Source organism: Clinocottus analis, unplaced genomic scaffold, assembly GCF_023055335.1.
Source record: "Clinocottus analis isolate CAN_PGR_092001 unplaced genomic scaffold, fCliAna1.0.p SCAF_6, whole genome shotgun sequence".
NCBI lineage: Eukaryota > Metazoa > Chordata > Actinopteri > Perciformes > Cottidae > Clinocottus > Clinocottus analis.
The window spans coordinates 14,845,703-14,870,437 of record NW_027176218.1 but is presented as its reverse complement, the minus strand read 5'-3'; the positions used below and the strand labels follow the sequence as shown (position 1 = coordinate 14,870,437).

The window sequence follows — 24,735 nt, the reverse complement described above, 5'->3', positions numbered from 1 at the left end:
TTAAGGAGTTGCCAAGGAATATGTTGGCAAAGAATGTTTGAACATTTTAACACACACACACACACACACGCGCGAACACACACACACACACACACAGAGACTGCAAGTTCTCATTATCGTCCCCTTCTGGGATTGTTAAAGAATTTATTAGAAGAATATATCAGCAGTGACTGTTCTTTCTTGTTTTCCAACATGTATGCATATAAAGGACTCTGCAAACGAGGCACTAATGATTTAAATGTAACTATAAAGACATCAATAGCAGCAGAAGCAGAAAGTTACATTGCACTCGATAAGGCCATTGATGCTCATAGGGTGCAGAGATTCGCACTCTTGGTGCTTATTTAGAAGTCTCATTTTCTCAGGAAAGAAGTTCACTCAAACATTATTCTCCTCAGACTTCAAAAGAAAAACGCTTGAGGGACTTGAAGAAGAGGAGAAATGATTTGAAAGTGAATTCCTTGTTGAAGTTTGCCTCCCAATGTTGGTCGACTGCGCCGTGTCATCCGTTTCCATAGGTGAATTATTTTCCGTCAAATTCTCACGCTGTCCATCTTTTATCTATTTGTTGAGAGTATCAAAGAAAGCTGAGATGGATTTGACTGTCAGTTTGACCAGCCATACCTCTTGAATATGTCTCATACATTAATACATTCCTATCAGTTTCACAGACTCTTGTCTCTGTTTTGCGGTACAACGCTGTCCCGCACTGCTGTCATCATTTCATATTTTCGGGGATCATTTGCATTAATGAGGTGACGCAAAAGGGGAAGCTCACCTGGCTCCCCGGAGCATTGCCTGCTCGTAATCATTTCAGATAAATGGTTGAGGGTAAATGTGCTGTCAGTTGACTCACGCAGTGTTCGCTCAGGGGAAGAACAACAATAAACAGCTAAATGAAGCAAAAGATGAACTGCAATGCACAAAGAAATGGATTTGCTATTACTTTCCATTTGGGTGATTTCAGATAATCTGTTATATTAGAATTACGATATCATCTATTTGGACGTGTCTATGGATGCACTATTTATGAAATTTAAATAGAAGAGCATCCTGAACATTCAGACTCTTTATTTCTTTTACTGAGAAACACATGCAGCTACTCCAACCTACAAAATCGGTTTATTGTTACATAGTCAGATCAAACCTTGGAAGTTGAAGTGTCCTGCTATTTTTAGCTCAACAATGGCAGGAAAGTCAGTGAGGTGAGGTTGAACTCTTTGGTGTTTGCTCTTTGATCTGGGGAGCTTTGATCAACCCCGGAGGACATACTTACACTGTCCACGTTGGGTTGAGCTTCGGACTGACGGTCATCTCAGCCCGGTTCCTGTGGCTCAAGTGGACTTGTTTGACAAGGAAAGCTTCCTGGATTTCCATTGTTTTTTTTTGTTTGTTTTTTTCCAGTTATGATGACATTTCCAGTGCAAATTTTCCTGAGTAGGCAAGAGTCAGAAAACATACAACCCAAGATACCTTTACACAATCAGAGGGAAAGATGGGAATACAGTTTAGAGGGATGTATTATAAACATTCCCTTTTTATCCTCTGCTAGGGAGATGATTATTTACATTTTTTGAGATCAAAGCTGATTGTGAGTACAGTTACTTTGGACTCAGTGAAATTACAACGTGAACATAGGAAGACGTAATGGGTTGAGATGATATCCAAACAAATGAGGGAAACAAATCCTTATCATAAATTATGTTTGCTCGAGGCAACGTTGTACATAAGGACAACTTTGATTGTTGCTGCATTCATTTTTTTTTTCTTTGATGGTATGTCATGCCTCTACTGTCTATCACTCTGCTCGTGAATGAATCTGTCTTTCCTCTTCTCCTTGACCGCATCAATCTCCCTTCAGCCCAACCCCCCATACACACACACACACACACACACACACTCACACTCACATCTAATTCAGCCCACTCAGACTCATTGTTAAAGGGACATATTGGAAAACCATTAGCTCTCATTATGCTTTATAGCCACTCGTTCCCCCCATTCTGTCTTTTAATCACAATCCATCCCTGTGTGCGTGTGTGCGTGTGTGTGTGTGTGTGTGTGTGTGTGTGTGTGTGTGTGCCGTTGGGTGTGCACGCCCTTCTGTGCGCGTGGCAGTATGCATGTGCATACACTCCAGCCAAGCCCAGCTCAGCAGACGGTAATGAACCACTTTTCACTGTAATGCTTTCGGGACACCACAAAGTCCCCCTCTCCCCCCCCTCCCTCTTGCTTTTTTATGGGGGAGTCAACGGCTCAGACGCCACCTTTTACGGCAGCCCATCCGAGCAGCTGCAATGTTGTGCATTTGTGAGCCATGTCAGCCGTACGGGATTGAATGCCGTGCAATAGAAATAAAAAGAGATTGGAGCGAATGGGGTATGGATTCCCTTTTATATGAACTCCTTGCAGAGGTAGAAACCCTCGTAGGAAAAGCCCGTGAGTAGGCCTTTGCTCCTTGTACTTCCAAATAACCAGCCCATCATAAAGTGCTGAATATCCTGTTACTGCTCCGTATTGAATTGTGCTCCGGTTTAATCATCCATGACAGCACGTGTGTGTACGTACGTATGCACGTGTGTGTTTTGCTGGCAGCACGGGGGGGAAGCACTTCTGACCATATGCCTGTACACACACAAAAATAACCTCCTCACTTGCATGGACACACACTAGTAAAATATGCGGATTTAGATTCCGGTCGTTCTCCCCCGGCCAAGTCAACTGTCATCATTGTGCAGCAATACTCCCATAATCCATCTGTGACATGACAGCATCCTAACAGCTCCACTTTGCAGCTAGAAAATCTATTCTTTATGTCTCTCCATTTCTCGATCTCTGTTTTTTTTCCCACCCATTTTCACTCCCTCCTCTTCACATTTACCCTCCGGACCAGTTTTTATTCTTCTCGTCTCCATTTCGTTTTTCCAATTACATTTTTTTCACTTAATCTCCTTTTTTCTCTGGAAACTTTTATCTGGGTTTGATTACACTGGAGAGGCTCGGCGGGAGGAAAAATAAGTGATAGCTTGGAATTATTGTTGACCATGATGATGATGATGGTAATGACGATATTCATAATTATAATTACGCCATAGAGATGATGGAGATGAGACTGACAATGATGCAGTTAACAATGCTGATTAAAATGGAGCTGGGAATGATGAGAACGGGGAAGATGATAACGGTGCTTGCTGGCTTTCTGAGTGCTGTCCGTGTTTTCACCTTGGTCCAGATGGAGAGAGACAGACGGAGGGGACGGACGCCAGCCGTAAGAGGGACGCTCGCTCCTCAGCTGGCCACCACAAGAGTGAGGACACCAGCGACAGCAGGGAGGACGACGCTGCAGTGAGTCCTCTTTCTTGTTGTCTTCCTTCTTTTCTGTCTCGCCACTACGGGACGAATATTAATGTGTGACCCAACCTTAAGCACACACACCCAACTCGCCCACATCCTTCCGAGGAAGCAGCGATGAGATTTATTGCCCGTGTGTGTCGGGAGGAGCTCACTGGGGCACCAACAACCCCAGTCAGCATCGTAATTACCATCAAAAACACGGCTCTGCTCTCTGTGCACCTGCTGATTAATGGCCCCAGACAGTCCCTTCTCTCCAAAAAGAGATATGGCACGATGCAAACTAACATAGGTGGGGAAACATCTGACGTCAGATTTTATTGTTTTAAAACTTTTCCTTTTGCTCATTAAAACCCATCTAGAGTATGCCCGTGTGACCCCGCCCACTGCACTGCTTGTGAATAATGTTTTCAGCTCCGGGAGCCTTAACAGCTCTAAATATAATGTGAATACATCATGCAATCTAACATCCTCCTCATATATTTCTGCGATAGTTTTCGTGCCGAGAGATGTGAAATTAGACAGAGGCACACCCAACAGCAGATCGCGAGACAGAGTTTGGGCCACCTCCAGAGATCGTTAGCGCTTAGTACACCAGTGAGAAAATCTGACACTTAAACTCTTATTTCCCTTGATAGTGGGTGGATTTTAGGGTTAACTACAGCAATTGTGGACACACAGATATGTTTCAAGTAATGCAGGGCCGGCAGATGACATTAGTTACAACTTTGGGTGGCAACAATGAGCTTCTGTTGCTTCCAACAAGCAGGATTATTATTACACTTCCTCCAAAAATCAGAATGTCTACTAAAGTGGATGATGGAAGACTATCTCTCTTGGGCGACCATTTGTATTTTCATTTCGGTCCATTTGTGGTTCCTAGAGATCGCTGATCGACGATTCAATCGTGCGAGGTGTGGGTGTGTGTGTGTGTGTGTGTGTGTGTGGGGGGGGGTTGGGGGGGGTCGGTGTTACATCACAGCTTTCTAGTCTGATGGAGCTTTGAGATGATCAAAGGTTTAATCTTTCTGCAGGCAATTCAGTTAATGACTAAACATTTATAAATGAGTGTGAACCTTTTATTTAAAATATTCAAAAGTGGGAAAAATATATTTATGAGCAATGTCTCTATTAAAACAGCAGCTTCCTTTTATAAGGTCTGTTCGTCTGTGTTTCGGGCGACAATATCACAGCATCGTGTTCCGTTTGACATTATTGTCTTGAATATCACAATCTAAATAAAAACGTTTCGGGGAGCAGGCGTGTGGAGAGCGGAGATGTTTGCTGTTGGATCCACAGACGAGACACGACAAACTGGTTCGTAATTAAGGACTTACAAGTCACTCGTGCTGATGAACAGGACTCAGCAGGCAGACACGCCGCTCCACCACAGACATCATGCATTTTCGAAAAAAATTTTTTTTTAAGCATTTTAGTTCTGATGAGTCAGTTAAAATCACTTCATATTTTCAGTATAAAAAAAATCGTTGAATCCTTTCAACCCTTTAAACAATCGCCAATCGGCATCAGACCATTGAGCAATAAAATAACACACACTCCTGCGTTGTATTATTATTCGCTCTTCCTCAACCTCAGGTATCTAGGCCAGCACGTGTCACTCACGTTGACGGGCTGTCTACCTTGAAATGGTATCTTGCCCGAGGCTCAGGTGTCTGTGAAGCTGCTTGAGGTGGCAAAGAATCAGGTCGTGAAGGCAATCTACCGTAATTAAATCTTCGCCGCCCGTGTGGCTGTGGTGAATATTTGATGTGAAAGAGGCCAAAAATATTGTTGAGCAAAGGATGATATAGATTAATGAGATGTATCAGATTTAGTTATAGGTATTGTCTTTTTAATTGATGAAAATGTCTACCCTTCTGCTCGCTGGAGTGGATCAATACACTGGGCTGGAAAGGAGGTCAACTCAGGAGCTGCTGGATGATTGAATTAAAATAATTTGGACCATTAATAACTAGTATCAGTGTATTTTATTCTATGAACGCTCCCTCATTACGCTCCTTTTTTGCTTCGATAAAAAGAATGAACAAGTAATTAAGTTGATTTTGATCTAAACTGTATGTGTCTCTGTCGCTGTATCACGTCATGGTGGTGGCCCGGGTTTCTGACCTGCATGTGCATCCAAACATCACTTGAATGCAGCAGAGGACACATCCCGTGTGTGCTTGGCCACACACAACAAGCTGTAACTGCAGGAGTTTAAGACCCAAACACAGTTTAAGTTAAAACCCAAATTGTTGATATCGCTGTATTTCTGTTGACTAGCCGAGGGGACCATGTGAGAGAAGACGACGATATATCTTATTCCATAAAATGCAGTCGTCTTTCAAATCGATTTAAGTGAAGGCTTTAGGAAATGTGCTTGAAGAGATAAGAGTCATGAAGGGGAGCCGGCAGCGTTTCTTTCTGAACGGCCCTCTTCTAAACTCTAAACCTGCTCGATAGCATTAGGGCTCCTCTTCTGTAACAGTCAAATGGAAAGCGGCTCTCGGGATGAGTCAGTCTCGTGCGCTGAAGCTCACACATTCGGCTGCACAGTAAGCATTCTGCTGAAGTCTCGAAAATGTGTCAGAAAGTTTATGGCACGCCCTTTTTATGAATTTGAATGGCATCGCTTTGTCATTTCTTCCCTAAACGACGGGTGATAGATTTGGTTTGCTTCAAATAATGATCACTTAGATGAGCTGTGTTTGTTCTCTGACGGTAAACATGCTCTAAATCATCACAATTACAATATAGGAGATGGAATTGGCCTGCCGCAGGAGGTGCTTAGTAGGATTTGCAATCTTAAGAGTATACGACGGACTCCATTTGTGGTTATCTATAACACGGATTTATTAGTAACAAGCACTTTGTTCTATCCTTTTGAAAGGTGTGTGTGTGTGTGTGTGTGTGTGTGTGTGTGTGTGTGTGTGTGTGTGTGTGTGTGTGTGTGTGTGTGTGTGTGTGTGTGTGTGTGTGTGTGTGTGTATCAACGCAGCTCACCCTTAAGACTCTCCTGTTCAGCTCTAAAACCGCATCCCTCTTCATCTATAATTTACATGCCCATTTACCAGCTCTCTGTTCCAGCGATGCCCGACCTCCGAGTGTGAGCGTACCATACCAGGTTACACGTTTCTCTCGTGCTGCTGACTCGGCGCCAACATCTGAAGAAGAAACTAAAGCAACATAGTTGACACCTTCAGTCAATGAGAGGCAAAGGCCAAACCTGAAGTCCGTGTTTCCGGGGGGGGGGGGGGGGGGCAAAGGGAGAGAGACAGATATGATTTAGTGTGTTTAATGTACTGTAATGTGGGTCAGGGGGACATCGGCCCTTCTTTTTTCTCTGTTAAGCTCCTCTAATGTTTTGAGCCGCACTAATAGCTCACTAAAGCTGCCATTTCAGAAATTCCAGACAATGAAACTAAAATTGCATGGACGAAAACAAACAGAAAAGCCCTTCAGGCTGTGTGCACTCAAGATTAATAGACAACCTCAAAGGAAGTGCAATGACCTTATTGCAAACGGGCAGCACAAACACTCGTCTGGGACTTACAGAAGGGAGGAACCAGGACTCACACACACACACACGCCACGCGCAAAACACACACTGGTGCATCACCCACTGCTTAAATCCATTTAGTGAAGACCTTTGTGAGACCTGCACCACAAATTCAGTCTCCAAATTACACACTTTTCCCTTCTCATCTGATTCTTGCACCTTTTGCCTGACGCTTCCTCTTTTAAACTGCTATTGATGGAAAGAGCTAAGTGGCATCCTCCGTTTGAGTAAAGGTAGAGAGGTGAATGCAAGTTTCTGATAAAAGCCTTGTTAATGTGTCCTGCGCCTCCCTTGTTTGTTGTCGGATGAGAAAGTGGTGGCAGAAGAGGGCTTGTTAATCTGAGCCCATTAGAGGGAAGAAGAGAAAGACTGGAGAGGGTTAAGTGTACAGACGAGAGGAAGGACGTGGGGTAGTGGAAGGAAACAAGAGCGATCAGAAGTAAAGAGAAGTGAGAAGATGAGCAGATAGTCTGTAAAGGAAGAAATTGCGTTACTCTGCCTGTATGAAAAGCTGTGAATGAGCAGCAAATGTTTGCCTCTGCATATTTCTTTCTTTGCCTGCAACTCACTTAAGTTGTCGCTTAAATAGTTGTCGGGGTAAGTGAGGGTTGGCAATTCCAGATTTTCTTTTTTTTTTTTTTAAAGACATGGAATATCTCTCTGGCCACCTGCTTTTCAAGATGAAACCTGCAATGAATTTACACTGTGTGTGGGTGTGTGTGTGTGTGTGTGTGTGTGTGTGTGTGTTTGTGCTACGCCAGGTGGTTACCACTTTGTCTAACGGACTTACTAAGATTATATAAAGCCAGGTTTTTGTCCTCATTCCACTTGGTGCATACATATTACTGTGTGTGTGTGTGTGTGTGTGTGTGTGTGTGTGTGTGTGTGTGTGTGTGTGTGTGTGTGTGTGTGGTTAATATGGATGAGCTGGGGATTCTGCACTCTGCACCCTGCTCTTCCTGTCAGGAGCAGATTGCTTTCGGGGCTCCACCCCTTCATCTCTCGTACCTGATGAGGGAAGAATGATGAAGGCAAGAGAGGAGAGTTGAGGCGTCACAGTCGACAAAAAGGCTGCAGGACAAAAAGAGACCGAAGAGATGAGCGGATTTGATGGAACTTGGAATCATTAATATTGATTGAATGATAAATGAAGGCACACATGTGTCGGAAGGTATTTTGTTCGTCAGTCACGGATGTGCGATGGTGATTCAGATAAGAACATTAGGGAAGAACAAACCAAAGATTGACAGCACATGTATGCTGCGTAGTGTTAGACCACATTACCTTGAAATATTTTCACGATCTTGCAATGTAGTTGTGCAATAATCATATTTTTGATGATATACTATATATTCACATATCATGCAATATACATAAATTATGTGGACTAAGGTGACATTTCTGTTCATTATCACAGAAGATGAAAAATGTATTTTAAATATTAAATAATAAATACATATCATGCATTGATATTTAATGAATCCCATCTTACACACACACAGACACACACACACACACACACACACACATACATGGTAGATCAACGACTCTTTCCTAGACACAAGACGGTGTACTGTAAAGGACTGCAAACGAGGTCATGGAGAGGAAGACGAGTGTGTGGCGATATTTCACAGGAGGCTTGAGAGAACGGGCCGCACCGTTGTCTTTCACCTGACGGAGATTTTAATCATAGTGGCAATTTTACAGCGGCTCATAAACAGCAGCAGCCAGGCCTCATTGTTAACCTCCAATGGCTTTCAGGGCTGTAAATATGGCCGCCTTACATCCATCGCTCTGGCCTCGCTGATAGTTTATGGGAGATGGGAAGGACCTGGCGCTGGGAGACTTGTTTGGGAATGATGAGGAGCAGGGAGCACAGACTGACTAGTAAATAAACACAAGCCTGATCAGCAAGACTCAACATACTCAACTGCACCCCACAGATTTGGCCACGATGATGATACTATGCTGTGTTCACGAGCCTGGCATTAGGCTTCATGTAATCTGTAAATGGACCCAAACATAGGGATTAGCGTCATCGCGTAATTGCTCAATTTGACATTCAGATTAGACCGTGGAGATCAATGGCACATGACCCATTTTTCCAGGTACCCATTAAATGTATTTAACATTTCCAGTGTTGTCCCGGATTGAAAGAGGATTTTCGATAAGCGAGTCAGGGTGATGCATCCAGGCGGTGACTCAGTTGCGTCCTCTCTGACATGTGGTTGAGGGAGTTCTCTGCTGCTGATTGGATCGGCAGCCAGCCAAGTGGAAATGGATCTCCCGAGAGGCATTTGGTACATCAGCCTGAGCGCCCTACCCCGGGATGCCTGAGCTCGCAGCCTCGCACTGCGCTTGTTTTCTGCCGCTTTTCTCATGAGTGTTGTCACCTGTGTTACTAAAAACAGCTTAATTAAAAGATGTTTTCCTCAAACAAGAACTCTTACTCTGCGACATGGTCCTGAAAGAATGTCAAGTGACGCAAAGAACAGTAAGTTATGTTTTTGTTTAATTAAACAATGACCAATTGGCTGCTAAAGATTCATAGCTTCTGTTTCTTTGTCTCAAACTAAATGGCCTTGCCACATGTGAATAAACAAACACATGTGATTAGCCCCGCAGCAATATGCTAAGCAACCTTCATCATCTTCTGACAACATTTAATGAAATTCAGGTCTCATTAAGTGTGGCTTCAGCCGCATGGGGTCAGAGACCCCATGCTGGAAGCACACTTCATGTTCTCCTGCGGGCTTATTATTATTAAGTGTGGCTTCAGCCGCATGGGGTCAGAGACCCCATGCTGGAAGCACACTTCATGTTCTCCTGCGGGCTTATTATTATTATTATTATTCTTCTTATAGTCAAACCACTACTCCTCCCAGAGCGTTGCCAGCACATGCGTAAAAAATACGTCGAAACGTGCGGTTTGCGCGGGAATCGTGAGGTATGACTTTTCTAAGAGATTCGCCCGTACGTTTTCCCGAAAAATGCAAAAAACATAAAAAAAATTTCACGAAACGTTCGTAGAGGGTGGCGCGCCAATTAACAGAGTGAGAAGAAGCGACAGAAACTGTTAAAAAAATAAAACTTATTTTGTCTTTACTCCCACAATGTTCACTCTTCATACACCATTGTTGGATAGAAACGTTGGAAATATTGTCTTCTGTCATAAACTGCGGTCGATAGGAATCCAACAGACTCAGACGTCTTGAAATCGGACTGAATGTGAGAGAAAGTCCACCTCGCTCTGCCATCCGCCGCCATGTTAAATCTCCCTCCAAAACCACGTCTCCCCTGAAGCTCGTACCTGATTTGTAAATCGCCCGTACAGACACATGTTTTATCGTACAGACTCGCCAGTCACAGTATCTGTTCAGCAGGTCTTCCTAACGCTCAATATGCGATATCGAAGCAATAGTGGCTTTTAAAGTACCATTTTTTTTAAATAGCTTGAAAGGAGTTCCACAGTATTTAGGTCTATTAAGCTCAGCGTAAGGAAGTCCCTTTGAAGTCATCACCATGGCAACCTTTGATCTAGCGACCCACAGGTGTTCTCGTTAGGGCAGTTTAACAGACACACAGACACTTACACACGCACACACAACACAGATGACTTCTGTCTCTCTGTCTGTTTGTCTCACACACACATACACAAACACACACACACACACACACACACAAACAAACAAACACATACACAAACACACACAGACACACAAACACACACACACAAACACACACACACAAAGACGTTTACGTGTGTTTTATATTGGGTAGTGGTCAACACTGTGATCATTAATAAGGTCATATGATATTTCATATACGTTTGTGTGTGTTCAGGACGTTCAGTAGTTTATTTCCTTAAGTCCACAGTCCAGTCTGCCTCTAATCAGTCTGCTGGCGCTAACTTGGTCACCATGACGACGGCAGCACACAGGTGCTTCATATCAGCCAATCAGTTTAACACACAAACCAACTCAAGTGCTTTGGAGGAGAGACGGGCGTCAGAAACAAAAGCTATATATTGCGACGTCTTACGGCAGTAGTAGCCACACTTTCAAAATTTCTTGCGAAATTTTCTAGTTATTATTCTTCTTATAGTCAAACCACTACTCCTCCCAGAGCGTTGCCAGCACATGCGCAAAAATTACATCGAAACGTGCGGTTTGCGCGGGAATCGTGAGCTATGACTTTTCTAAGAGATTCGCCCGTACGTTTTCCCGAAAAATGCAAAAAACATAAAAAAAATTTCACGAAACGTTCGTAGAGGGTGGCGCACCAATTAACAGAGTGAGAAGAAGCGACAGAAACTGTTAAAAAAATAAAACGTATTTTGTCTTTACTCCCACAATGTTCACTCTTCATACACCATTGTTGGATAGAAACGTTGGAAATCTTGTCTTCTGTCATAAACTGCGGTCGATAGGAATCCAACGGACTCAGACGTCTTGAAATCGGACTGAATGTGAGAGCAAGTCCACCTCGCTCTGCCATCCGCCGCCATGTTAAATCTCCCTCCAAAACCACGTCTCCCCTGAAGCTCGTACCTGATTTGTAAATCGCCCGTACAGACACATGTTTTATCGTACAGACTCGCCAGTCACAGTATCTGTTCATCAGGTCTTCCTAACGCTCAATATGCGATATCGAAGCAATAGTGGCTTTTAAAGTACCATTTTTTTAAAATAGTTTGAAAGGAGTTCCACAGTATTTAGGTCTATTAAGCTCAGCGTAAGGAAGTCCCTTTGAAGTCATCACCATGGCAACCTTTGAGCTAACGACCCACAGGTGTTCTCGTTAGGGCAGTTTAACAGACACACAGACACTTACACACGCACACACAACACAGATGACTTCTGTCTCTCTGTCTGTTTGTCTCACACACACAGACACAGAGACACACATACACACACACAAACAAACATATACACAAACACACACACACACAAACAGACACACAAACACACACACACAAACAGACACATACACACACACACACACACAGACACACACAAAGACGTTTACGTGTGTTTTATATTGTGTAGTTGTCAACACTGTGATCATTAATAAGGTCATATGATATTTCATATACGTTTGTGTGTGTTCAGGACGTTCAGTAGTTTATTTCCTTAAGTCCACAGTCCAGTCTGCCTCTAATCAGTCTGCTGGCGCTCACTTGGTCACCATGACGACGGCAGCACACAGGTGCTTCATATCAGCCAATCAGTTTAACACACAAACCAACTCAAGTGCTTTGGAGGAGAGACGGGCGTCAGAAACAAAAGCTATATATTGCGAGGTCTTACGGCAGTAGTAGCCACACTTTCAAAATTTCTTGCGAAATTTTCTAGTTTTCAATGGGGCCTTGACCTTGAGATGCATTATTTTTATTAAGTATTTTTGTAAAAGCATTGTGAATTAGAGGAAATATTGTTTCATCAGGAAATTGTTTAAATGTTTTTTAAATTAGCCGATTAAATAACAAATGTCATAATGTTGTCGGCCGAGTGACGTAGGTCAAAGGTCAACCTCGCCGTCAACACGGAGGAGCGAGCCCTTAGAGGGTCGGCAAAGCATGACGAATAAAAGTGAGAAGTAGCTAAAGATGCTGCTGCAGTACAACCCTCTATTTCGACATTTTCAGCACAAACCTTGAGCTGATGTTCTTGATGATGCAACTGCAAAGGAGAACGGTCTTTCTCACGAACATTTAGAGTAAAAAACTAACTAAAAGGAAAACACAGAGACGGCCCGGCATGTTGTCACTCGTGGTCATGGAATCTCGTCGGACTTTGAGAACCTGATCCGTTACTTTTCTTCAAAGAAGTCCAGAAGTAAAAGCCGGTGGTTCACTAGGAAGAGATTTTTCACTGCGTGTTGTGTAGTTGTATATGGCTCTGTACTTAATTTAATGCTCTTAATGAATTATTTCACGGTGAGTATTTTATTTATTTTTTCAAATTCAGCTGTGTTTTCACTCCTAAAGATAAATAGGTAGATACTGGCTGTAATTTGACATTTAGTTTTCATAATAATACAGTAATAATCTTAACACTGTGGTTATATAAATATAATTTGTGAAGCTGTTATTGCTGCCAGACTGCCCCGTTGCTTTTTTCCCTGTGGGTTTTTTTAAACTGTTGTTGAAAAGCTAATCACCAATAAATATGATCAGAAGAAACATATTCACTTGGATAAAATGTTTTTATTCATTGTAAATCTTTGTCAATATATTTTGACGTTGTGACTGAGTTAAATAACTGAGCGCCAATGTTATGAATGAAGCTTCAATCTATCCGGTATAGCCCTTAAGACGTGTGGTCTTGGGTTGCCGTCTGCTATTGTGCGTCCAGACTCTGCATGAGGGCACACCTGGTGTGGAATATTTGCGGGTGCCGTGGGCCCGTGGTCATGCTAATCCGTCCATGACCAATCCTATGGGTAATCATCAAATTGGGCTCTTTGACGCAGAAAGGCCTGATGGTGCAAGAAACACAAGCTGATGATCCTGAAGGTTTTAAACATTAAGATTAGCAAAATTCTTGCGAATCAAAAAACGCAAAATTGTTCCCCAGAGTGTTCGTTCCAAATCCCCATCAGAGTGCAGGCGGATTTCAGCCTGCCGTGGTTGTGCACTGAGCACAACACGGTTTTCATGTGCCATGACGGATTACTGCTGACATTGGGGTTGTGCTCACTTTCAGTTTTACCCTGAAATAAAGTAGTTAAGTATTTGACGACACTTCGGACCTGTCGTTTGACTAAGTTGTCTCGATCTTTGTTGATGGAAACGATGACCGCGGCTATGCAAATGAGCGTTCTCCATTTAGTCATTCCATTTTTGTAGGCTTTGATCAAACTAAATCAAAGGACTATGGCTATTTTCAGCACTGATCCGGTGTTTACATCTTAATATTCAAACATTTTAAAGTACAGGTCCTTAAGCAGCCATACATATCCCCTTGATAGTTAATTAATCCCACAGATGTACATCATTTCACTTTAGCCACAAGGCTCTGATAACCAGCTGAAACCATAAAAACAGTGAGTTCTCTCCTGTTGTTTTTCAATCTTGGTGGTGTTGACTGCTCTGTTATTTGGAGCTATATGAGGGCTCAGTCCAGAATTGTTTTTCCTCTGGGTGCTTCAGTGCTTTCACTCCTTCTCCCTATCACCTCTCAGGCATTTGCCGGCCTGGTGTTGGTTCACAGAGGAAGGAGATCTAATCTGTAAGCCCTGCAATAAACTCCCAGGCAGGGCTCCAACACTGAGGTCTGCACTGTCGTCCTACTCAACTGCCCACGACGAGATGCCAACAGACTGGACGGCTCTGTGTGCATACGCAGCACCCCGTCCATGCACTCAACCTAGTTCCATATACAAACCTAAACAATTGATTTCATGAGAGCTCGCAGTTTCATTTCCATCCTCTACATCTCACATAGGGAGGAAAATAATAACAAAGTGGGATCACCCTCAATTCTTTTAGGCATACTAGTGAAGATTCCTGCTTTTTTCTTATTCGCTTTGGTTCCCAGCAGCTGGCTCTGTTCCAGCTGCGGTCAGAGCTAAGCTGCTGCCAGCTGGTTGTTTGCTGTTGATGGCCAGTTTCACACTCGGGTCATGCTGGGGGAAGGTCGTTAGGTCAAAAGACATGACACTCGACTTATATGTTTGTTTTATTTTCTCACCTCCACCCAGCTCTCTCTGTGGGGTGTTTTCTATTACACTGATCTGACAGATGCCTGCTGAGTGTTGTCAAAGTGGACCGCAGACAAAAGTAATTGGGAGTCAGTCAGTGAGTGAAGGGCTGAAAGAGAAATGACGCTTAACAATTAGTCAGGGGGCTGATTTATCGTGTCAAAATGATTATCAGTAGAAGTTGTGTATGAGTAAACAAGCTTTGGTTTTGCAAATTAAACTTTGGTCAAGGTTGGTTGACTATAGGGTTGGGGGATTTATCAAATCAATTTGTATGTTGTTGTTTTTTAAAGCAAGCCTTAAATGTACACATTGTGAGACATTTAAGAAAAAAAAAGAAACATGTGTTATCTTTATGAATGGTCTCTTAAAACAAATTCAATGTTGTCAAGGCTGTAATTTTTGTGAAATTCCTTTACGTAAAATATAAATGAAAAAGGTTTGTAACGTACCCCTCCGACAGATGGCCCTGCACTTTAACCGATGATTTTACGTGTTTTATTCATTCCAAAACCAACAGTCAAAGTGCAAGACCATCTGAGTTATATATTATACACATTGAGTTACTTACAAAGTTGTAAATGCACCCTAGGTTGTGGAGGTTGATGGTCAATGTATTTTTATCTGCCACATCAGTCTGATTATTGTAAAATCTCTCTATGAATAGAGGGAAAAATCAATTTCTTTATCACAGGCTTATTTCAAAAGGCCAGTTCTGAAACAGATATTGCATTTAAATCGTGCTTCCATCGAAACGATGCAGACCTGCAGACAGGATCTGTTGTGTTAAACAGGCAGGGTTCTTGAGAACGTACAGGCAGATGGCCGAGGCCTCGGATGGGAGAAGGCATTAACCCCTTCAAGACAAACTTGTTTAAGTGCTGTTTTAAAGCTGGATCATAGGACATGGCAGCTGCTGTCGTCGTTGTCGAATAAGAACCTTACTGAACAATAGAAGCAAAGCATTTTCCTCCTCTCTTTATTCTACTTGCCAAATCTCCCACCGCAGAGGCAGATAAGGCTTGGCAGGTTTGCACCATAGATAGATGGAATAATGGAGTGATGTTTGTTATGACATTGAAATCCAAACTCTTTGTGTGGACATGCTGTGTTTGTTTTAGTCTAAGGAAGGGGAGGAGCCTGTTCAATTGCATTCCTGTGGGATCATTTCCTGCTTTCATCAGTATTCCCTGTCTGCTAGAGTTGCTGCAAGTGTCACGGCGTTGACGAGCTGGAGAGGATTTTTGTGTTTTGCTTCAGTTTCCAGCTCTTCTCTAGGGAGACTTTTATAGGTGCCAGCTTTCAAGTGTCTCTCTTTTTATCTTTTAGTCTGCACCCTTTCATCTCTGAGTGGTCTGAAAGCATTAACCGGTGTACAATCTCGGAACCCGTCAGCTATTGGACTGACGTTGGATAAGGGGCACAAACTTTGGGTGTTTTTGGTGTAAACCAGGGCTGTGACTACTAACGGACACTTGAGCACTTCGAGCACTGATTTTCAGTGCTTAGGGCGCCACACTGACAAAACCAGCAGAATTCAGTGCACTCAAAGTACCCTGATGGCGCACTGCAAACGGTCCAAAAATGCAGCGTGAAACGATGGACACTACTCGCGCTAAATGGGCGCCATCTTGGCTACGTAGCGGAAGAGGAGGAGGCCTTTCGCAAGCTTCTCATTTATATATTTATTTATATGCTCCTGCCGCAATTGTGCAGGTGTCGCATCTTCCACACAGGGAGGAGAAAGGAGAGGGCAAGAAGTGCGTTCATCTTGTCAGTTTTAGTTTTGCGGGTATCGCGAGCAGATTTGCGTCCGTCACTTCCGCCCAGTGGTTAACGTAAGCGTTTCATTTGATGCAGCGCTTGTCAGCGACGGAGTGCACTACAGATGTTACTGCACTGTATTGCAGTGTACTTCGTAAAGTGTTCGGTAATAGACACAGTCCAGGACTCTCTTCTCTCCGTGTGCTGGTCTTTTGTTTACTGCGTATCGCAACTTGAGATGCGAGAGTAGGCTTGGAGTTGAGAGATGCCGTGTACGACCTGGTTGTTTCACCTGTAGCCGGTTTATAAGCTCATTTTAAACCATTTTTAAAAACAAAATCATCGTCAAAGGATGGCTGGCGGGTTCCAAGATTGCATTTCGGCCTTTTGCTCTCCACACTGACTGCTTGCCTGCATTCAACCAAATGCTCAAACGTGATTGGTCAACACTGCACAAACCGACTACAAACAGACAACAGAGGGTTGCAGACACCAACATATTGTCTCGTTGCCTGCAGATTCTGCATATGAATGGAAATCTGCCTACAGAGATTACACATTGTGTGGAGAGACACGTTGGATGCAACTGGTTGATGTCCCATACAGAATAAGATCTGCTGCTGCTGCAAAACACACAACAAAAGCTGATGGCAGTCTTACAGGTTAACGTTGGTGTCGGTGGAGGAAAACGCCGCGACAACAGTGTTTTCATTTATCTGCACCTTTTACTCACACTTCAGTAATCTGTTCAAATTGTTCTCATACATACGTTTGACTTGCGGTTGTGTGTTGTCGCTCCGTTGTTATGTGTGTTAATCTTGCAGTATTTCTCATTGCTTTTCTCCCTTCATCTTCCTCTCTCGATCTCTCTTCTTTGCTTGCAATCCTGCTCCCTCCATTCCGCTGGTGTGCGTTTCCAGTCTATAATATATTGTGTCATGTGGTGAAGCGGCCCACGGGCAGTACTCCTCATTGATCTCTACTGTCCCCACGCTGTCCTCGCTCAGGCCAGACACTCGGAGCCCTTTGATTGATCTCCTCAGGATCTTTGCCTGCCTCGCCACCCATGGTCACCCACCTTGTTCTCGTCCTGTCTTCAACTCTTTCATCTGGCTTGTCGTCACCTCTCTGTCTCCTCCTCTTCACCCACCGTGAAACAGAATAATATGGGCTAATGCTTATAGCTGGTTTACATGATGACATTTTACATGATTTGGCTAGTTTACATGATGACATTCACTCTCCTGTTTAGCATTCATAAGTAGTACAGACGCACCTGATAAACTGTTTGTGAAACAGTGGCTGTAAGCATGTTTATGAATTTAACAGAAATTGTATCTCCTATAAAGTATTGTTTAATGGCGTATAAACAGATCATTACTGATTCATTACACACTGTAACATATGTGTAGTGATATGTGGTGCCACACATTCATTTTTTTTCTGTGTCTTATGAAAAATGTTTTAACTGTTAATGCACATGTGCAAATCATTGATAGTGGGGCCAAGAACTGTTTCCAAATGTTTTCAAATCTCATGAAGACATGTTGAGCTTGAGGTTTCATTCTTGACTTTGGTAAATATAACACTGATTTTGAGGGTCACCAACTGGGTTTCTTTCTTAAGCTTTCAGCCGAATCAATGAATAGAGTTTGATAAATAAATACTGATATATACATAAATACTTGTTCACAGTATAGTATTTGAGAAAAATAATCAATACATCTAACTAATGTTTATAAATCAATTATTTTACATCAATAATTAATTAATGCAAAGTTAATACATGGAGGGATAGTGTTTATTGCATGGCCACCGTAGCTTGAAATCATTGTTGCGTTCTTCAATAAAAAAACACAGGCACCTCAGTTTTGCAGGAATATTTATGTGATATTCTCGGTGGGTGTCTGACATTAAGCAACGTACAACATAATCACAAAGGTTTTCTGCACAGAGGAAGGTTTTAGACGTACAGCACAAGTATTGCAATACTGTTGCTATGACATTTGAACCATGAAAGGGAGGATCAGGCTGCATGCACCTACTAAATACAAATAGTATTACTTCAAATGAAAATTACTACAAATAAATGCTTCAAGTTCACCGTGATGGATTACTCTGCATGCAGACATGAGCAGAAGTAATGTGAAGGAGCGCACCCATTATTTCTTCTCCTCTTTATCATCTTCTCTTCATTCCTCCTCCTCCTCTTCCTCCTCCTCATTACCCTCCCGTAGCAGCTTCATTAGTGTCTCTGCTTCCAAAACTGACATTACATCCTACTCCTCCTCTTCTCACCACCTATTATTGACATGAGATAAATAAAATCAAATGCACATTGGTCCATTAGGATTCATGTATAATGATAATAGTTTCCTCAATACAACCTGCTGCTCTTAATATTTACAGATCGCACTGCTGTGATTACCGTAACACCGTAGAAACCACAGTTGAAGTTTGACCTTTAAAAGTCTTTGCGAGTAGGTATTAAATAAGACGGGCCTCATTTACCGGCTTTTCCAATCGTGCCACATACATCAGGTATGATCTTGCGCTTAATGTGATGCTATGACTGCTTGCATGTCTCAGCAGCACTTAGGGAAAAGAAAGAAAAGGGGATTTTTGATTAAACATTGACTGCGACTATGAAACGGCTGACATAAAGGAAAAAAGGTGATTATTCTTCATATATCTCATCCAGGGTTAATAGCCTAAACGAATAATTCATCTGGCTCCAGTAGAGGACAGTGCAAACGGCTGAAACACTTTGTTTGGCTCTATTGTTATTGTCAGGATATCAATTCCTATAAGCGTCCTCCTGGATTTATCCTGTCATTAAACGACACACCATGCTTGATTTTTCTCTCATGTGCCAGTAGAAGTTAGCAAATATATATCGATGCACAAGTCGATGCTGTTGGCTGGGAGGCATAGATGGATCTAGAGCGGCCGTTTCAGTCTTGTGAGATGGCAGCTCGACTGAGAAAACCAATTTCTATTGGCTTTTTCAATTTGCGCATCACCGGACAGGAGCAACAGCATGTTAATTGCAACCAGTGAATCAATGTTGTGTCTGTTGTGTGAGCAGAAGATAACTTCTCTTGCCACTGTACAGGAAGCACTTAAATAGAAAGGGAATGGCACGTTGAGAGATATTTTCCAAGGTCAAGTGCTAAATTGTTATCGTTTCATCTGAATCTGCAATACATATATCTATCTGCTGCGATCACAACGGGCCTATTGGCCAACACCACGGACCGCCACTGATATCTATCTATCTATCTATCGGTATATATATAGAGGTGTATATATAGAGGTATATACAGGTGTATATATATATATATATATATATATATATATATATATATATATATATATATATATATATATATATATATATATATATATATATATACACACAGGTATATATACAGGTATTGCTATGGTATCAACACTTAAAAACTCATAAGCAACCTGTTCTGTGTACTTTGTATTATTCCAGCCTCAGTAACTCGTGAACCAAACATGAATTAGCCAGCATCACACATCACACAGACATCTTTCAACATCTGGCCAATGATAAAACACACCCCAAAACAATCACAACAGTCTACGAGCAAGCAGCTGCTTAATATATTGAAACTGACAAACCAGTTTGTGTTGATATGAGAGGGAGAGATAACAAACACTATGTAAAATAAGTCTAGCCAGTTTAAACCACACAGAAGATAATCTACGAATCTTTGCCAGATGGCTGAGCATTGGCAACTGTTTAAAAGTTCTCCCTAAAGTATTAAAAGACATGTTGAAGTAACTAACACAGCCTGCAAGGTTTGATATGTCTCCATCATCTCGCATCTGCTCAGCTCTTTTTCTTCTTCTTTTCCTCCTGTGATTTGCAAAAGTTGCAGTGAAGAATTAATCTGTATTTCTGCCTGCTCGATGCACCTGCTCCATTTCGTGGGTTTAGTCTCCATATAGCAAAATATACGAGCCAATATGTCAAAGTAGGAGGAGGGCTTATATTGATGTATTGCAATATCGATAATTTCTCTCACCTCACTGTCACACATATGCCTGCAGGAGTGAAGAGTGCTTAGAGCTGTTTGTGTACCGTCTGCTTCTGTGTCAAGAGGATTTCATGTTGCTGTAATTATTGCAACCACAAGTTTTTGATTTAATGAAGAGGGTTGAGGTGTTATTTGCAGATGAAGTGGTTTAATGGATATTGAAGAGCAGCAATGTGCAAGCCAAACATCTATGATAAGTCAAAGTTACAGCAGTGATGGATATAAGTCATATTGCCAGGCACGGCACCCACACAGTGACACAACACTGGCTCAGTGGTGACGGGGATCGTCTTTCAATCAGAGGATTGCTGGTTCGATCCCCGGCGCCGCTAGCGCATGTCGATGTTTCTTCGAGCAAGACTTAACCCTAAAATTGCGCCTCCGGTGTATGAATGTGTATAAGTGGTTGATCATACCGATAATACTGATGTGGCACCTTGCATGGTGGCGCCTCCCATCAGGGTGTGAATGGGTGAATGATGTCATGTCGTGTTAAAGCGCTTTAAGTGGTCGGAAGACTATAAAACGCTATACAAGTACAGGTCCATTAAACATTTACAACAGAGACTCATTTACCTTTTGAAAAATCCTCTATTATCATCTCACAAGAAAGGTATTTATCTTGGAGAAGGAATATTTGGGGAAGTTGCTTCTTTAAACTTAATGAATCAATATAAACAGACAATATGTCCTCTATTTCCGTGAGCTTAAATGTAAGTATGAAGATGATGTCTTCCTCATCAACGGTGGTCATATTTTACTCTTTTATCAAAACTATTGCTGGGGACAATTCAGTAGTCACTGAGCCAAATTGTATCCCCTTGTGTCCCCAGCTTCACTGTTGAGTTGCTGGTTGCACAAGACGAGCACATGAAGGAAGTTTGACCTTTCGATTGGATCATTTAACTGTTGTGAAATGTAGGATGAAAAAACTGAAAGGACCATGTACTTGTTTTGTTTTTTCATGTGAAATAGCTGGAGAAGTTTTGGTTGATTTTGTTTTACACCGACAGCCATAAAAGAGATACTGTTAAATGACCCGTTATACTATCGCCAGAATTGTATGTAGGCTCAGACGAAGAAATTGAGATGAGAAAATTGGGCGTATGTGCGATGGCCACAGAGACGATGATGTGAAATTGAAAGAGTTGACCTCTGTGTCACACCCAATCATTGTCCTCCTCCAGCGGAGGACATTCTACAATCATACAATCATTGATTTTTTTGATTTTTTTTACTGTCGCGTATAAGTTCTCTAGGAATTTCTGTCAGAATATTGAAGACTGAAACAAGACTGGACATGCATCTCACACAGACATTATACTAATAAGAGCCATACAGTTGCACAGCAGAAGTCTAACGTCTTCACTTAACAATCTCCGACAAAGTAAATCACCAGCTTTTTGGACCTTTGTGCCCAATACTGAAGAAGAAATGGCCTCCAACAGTGTGTGGGTTTCCTGAAGACAGTGTAACAGGTGGTGGTATACATCCAGTACATGTCATCTCTGATCTGACAAGACGCCTGCAGGTGGATGATATCGCAACCCACTCCACCTGGTTCCCATCGATGGAGGCTCCAGAACAATGTAGGCGTGCTGTGAATAGAGGAGGACGTGGTGTCCTGCAATGAGCCACGGGTTCCCTACACGCCTCCTCCCGGGTGTCCAGAGATTGGACGGACCGAGTTGATGCATGGATGAATGGATAGAAAACACAAGTGAGGATGGGTAAAGAGGCAGAGGAGAGCGTGAGGTCTGAGATATACAAAACAGCCGCCTGAAGACAAAAGAGCAGCTTGGGACTGTGGGTGTGTACGGGTGAGAGTGAAACAGTGACGGACTGTGATGAAGATTCATTGTTATTTTCTTGCCGCCATCCATCTCCACCAACATGAACAGGCACCGTTGAATACCCATGCTACCAAGCTAGTGGTCTGTTTGTTGCGTGGGTGTTTAAATGGAGCTGATGTCGGAGAGGTTAGAGGCAGAATGGCAAGGCACTACAAGCAAACCAAATATCAGAATAGTGGCGATAAAATAAAAACGGAGATAAAAGATGCCGTTCGTATCCGCAAACACTGAAACATTTCTTCAATTTATACGGAGTGTTTTTGTCCGTGGAGCCTGGCCGGTGGAGCTCAAATAAAAGACAGCAGATATCATAATGAGACATGCTGTGTTCACGAAAAGTTGCGGGATGATGTCCTCACTTTATCAGAAACTGTGAAGAAATTTTGAGAAGACAAAAATACCTTCATGAATTTGACTGCTATGTTTACTTCCAGTAATCTTTCGCTGAAGAAAAAGGTGTAATGCGCTTCAACCATTCCACAAGTAATAACTGGCCTGTCTGATGCTCTCAGATTCTCAGACAGGATAGGGCAATCTTGTATTGATAGACTTCAGAGATCTGGTCCAAAGTCAACTGGAACACAGGTTTATAGCATTACACTTTGTTAAAATACTCACGTTTCGACGTCATGTGCATCTTCATCAGAGTCGTGAGTTTCTTTGGGGTTAGCTGTAGGATTTCATGAACACAACTCCATAAATATATATTATTTAATAATAATGATGATGTTTGTAGATGTTGACGCAACATGTTGCAATGGAGAGGCATGTAAAGGAGAAAGTAGAAGTGAGGCAGAGACATTTTTTGTTTATCAAAACGGGTGGATGTGAGATGTCCAAACAGGTGTGCAGTCAATGAAGTGTGCAGTGGAGGAGAGAGCTGGAGAGACATTCATTTTGACACAGTTTATTAACCAGAGGCCTCCTCCTCAAAGCTGCTCATGTCTGTCTGTTTGAGTTGCACTGACAGGCCTATAGAGGCAAGAAGTGATTCCAGGAGCAAAGCAGGTATCTACAAAAGCTAACTTCACAATACACCGGTCATCTGAAATACACACACACACACACACACACACACACACACATGTACATGCACAGAATCTATGCATGGCTGCTGAGCTACAGAGAGTAGCTTTATTTGAGATGAAAGACTGAGTCTGAAATGTTCTCTGGGCCCAGGGGTGATGGCAGAATTTAAAAGGAAGCAAAAAGAAAGTGTGGGGGAAGGATGAAAAGGTAAAAGAAAAAGGAAACTGTAAAAGTTATCCCCTGGTGCCGCAGTCTTTGCTGACACATCCCTGTGTTTGTTTAAGCCAGGTAAAAATGGAGTCTGATGTGGCCACAGGTTCTTCTCATCTCCCCGTCTCCCACTGGCCAGCCTCCCAAACAGAAAGTGCAAAAATCAGCTCTATTTAACACCCACACACAGTCAAATAAACTGTCTTTTTTTAAAAAAAAAAACCTTTCGGCTCATTTTCATGATAGCTTTTGTGTTTTTTGTATTGCTCTCTAAATGTGAAGTTTTCCTTTTGGGTTTGAAAATTGTGTTATGAGTGTTTAGTCAGGGTGGATGATTGATAGTTACTTCTTCTGCCAACATTAATCTTGGTTAGTTTTGGATCGCACCAGGGCTTTAAGGACACTTTATATTGAGCGCTTGGCAAATATTTGAAAGAGGACTTAAAGAGCGTACGTAACCAGTGGTCCTTCATACATCTCGTCGTCAGGGAGGGCCGGGTTTTATATTAAGCTTTCATTTTGCTCTCTCTGGACTTAAAGCAAAAGTTCAATTGCACTGAATTAAACAGTATTTCTCAGTAGAGAGGAAAGAGCTGGAAAATTGCCCGAGGAACATAGGTGCAGGTAACAAAATACTCAAGCGGGACAGAGAGCTCGAGAGTGCTGGTCAGCAGAAATGTCAGGAGCAGAAATCAGGCAGATGGTCGGGAACCTACATACCACAGATGATGCATGTGAAGTGCACTAAAACACACAACACACGGCCAATATGTCATGTTTGCTGTAAGTTCTAGATGTAACTGCTTGAGGAGTGGCTTTTTTTTAATATTTCATATCTCATAACATTCTTATTTCTCAAGGTTTTAACAGAATAAAAAGTAAACGCACACTTCAAAACTGCCCTTGTTTAAAAAGAAAATATCAATGTTTTTGGGCACGTTTTGAACCTGAAGCAGAGACTTTGCGCTTCATCGCCTCAAGCTCCACGGCCATCAGGACACACAAACGGCCTTTGTTTGGAATAATTAAACACGTTTAAGCTCACAATGAAGTGTTGGCTCCAGTGGTTGACACAAAGCTTGTAAACTCTCAAAGACAACACAGACGAAGACTGTTACTCGGTGGATCTTTTCTTTTCTCACCCCAGAAAACGCGTTGTTGGCTTGTTGCTCACTGCAGGGGAGATAAATGGCCA

General features: G+C 42.4%; 1 protein-coding gene across 1 annotated transcript in view; it reads left to right on the top strand.

Annotated features, from left to right (window-relative positions):
• The window catches only part of b4galnt4a (beta-1,4-N-acetyl-galactosaminyl transferase 4a), a 127,630-nt gene that overhangs the window by 37,399 nt on the left and 65,496 nt on the right, over positions 1-24,735 (top strand). The window contains exon 2 of the mRNA XM_068603178.1: positions 3,233-3,345. Coding sequence (XP_068459279.1) covers positions 3,233-3,345 — 113 coding nt within the window. The remainder of the gene's footprint in view (positions 1-3,232; positions 3,346-24,735) is intronic.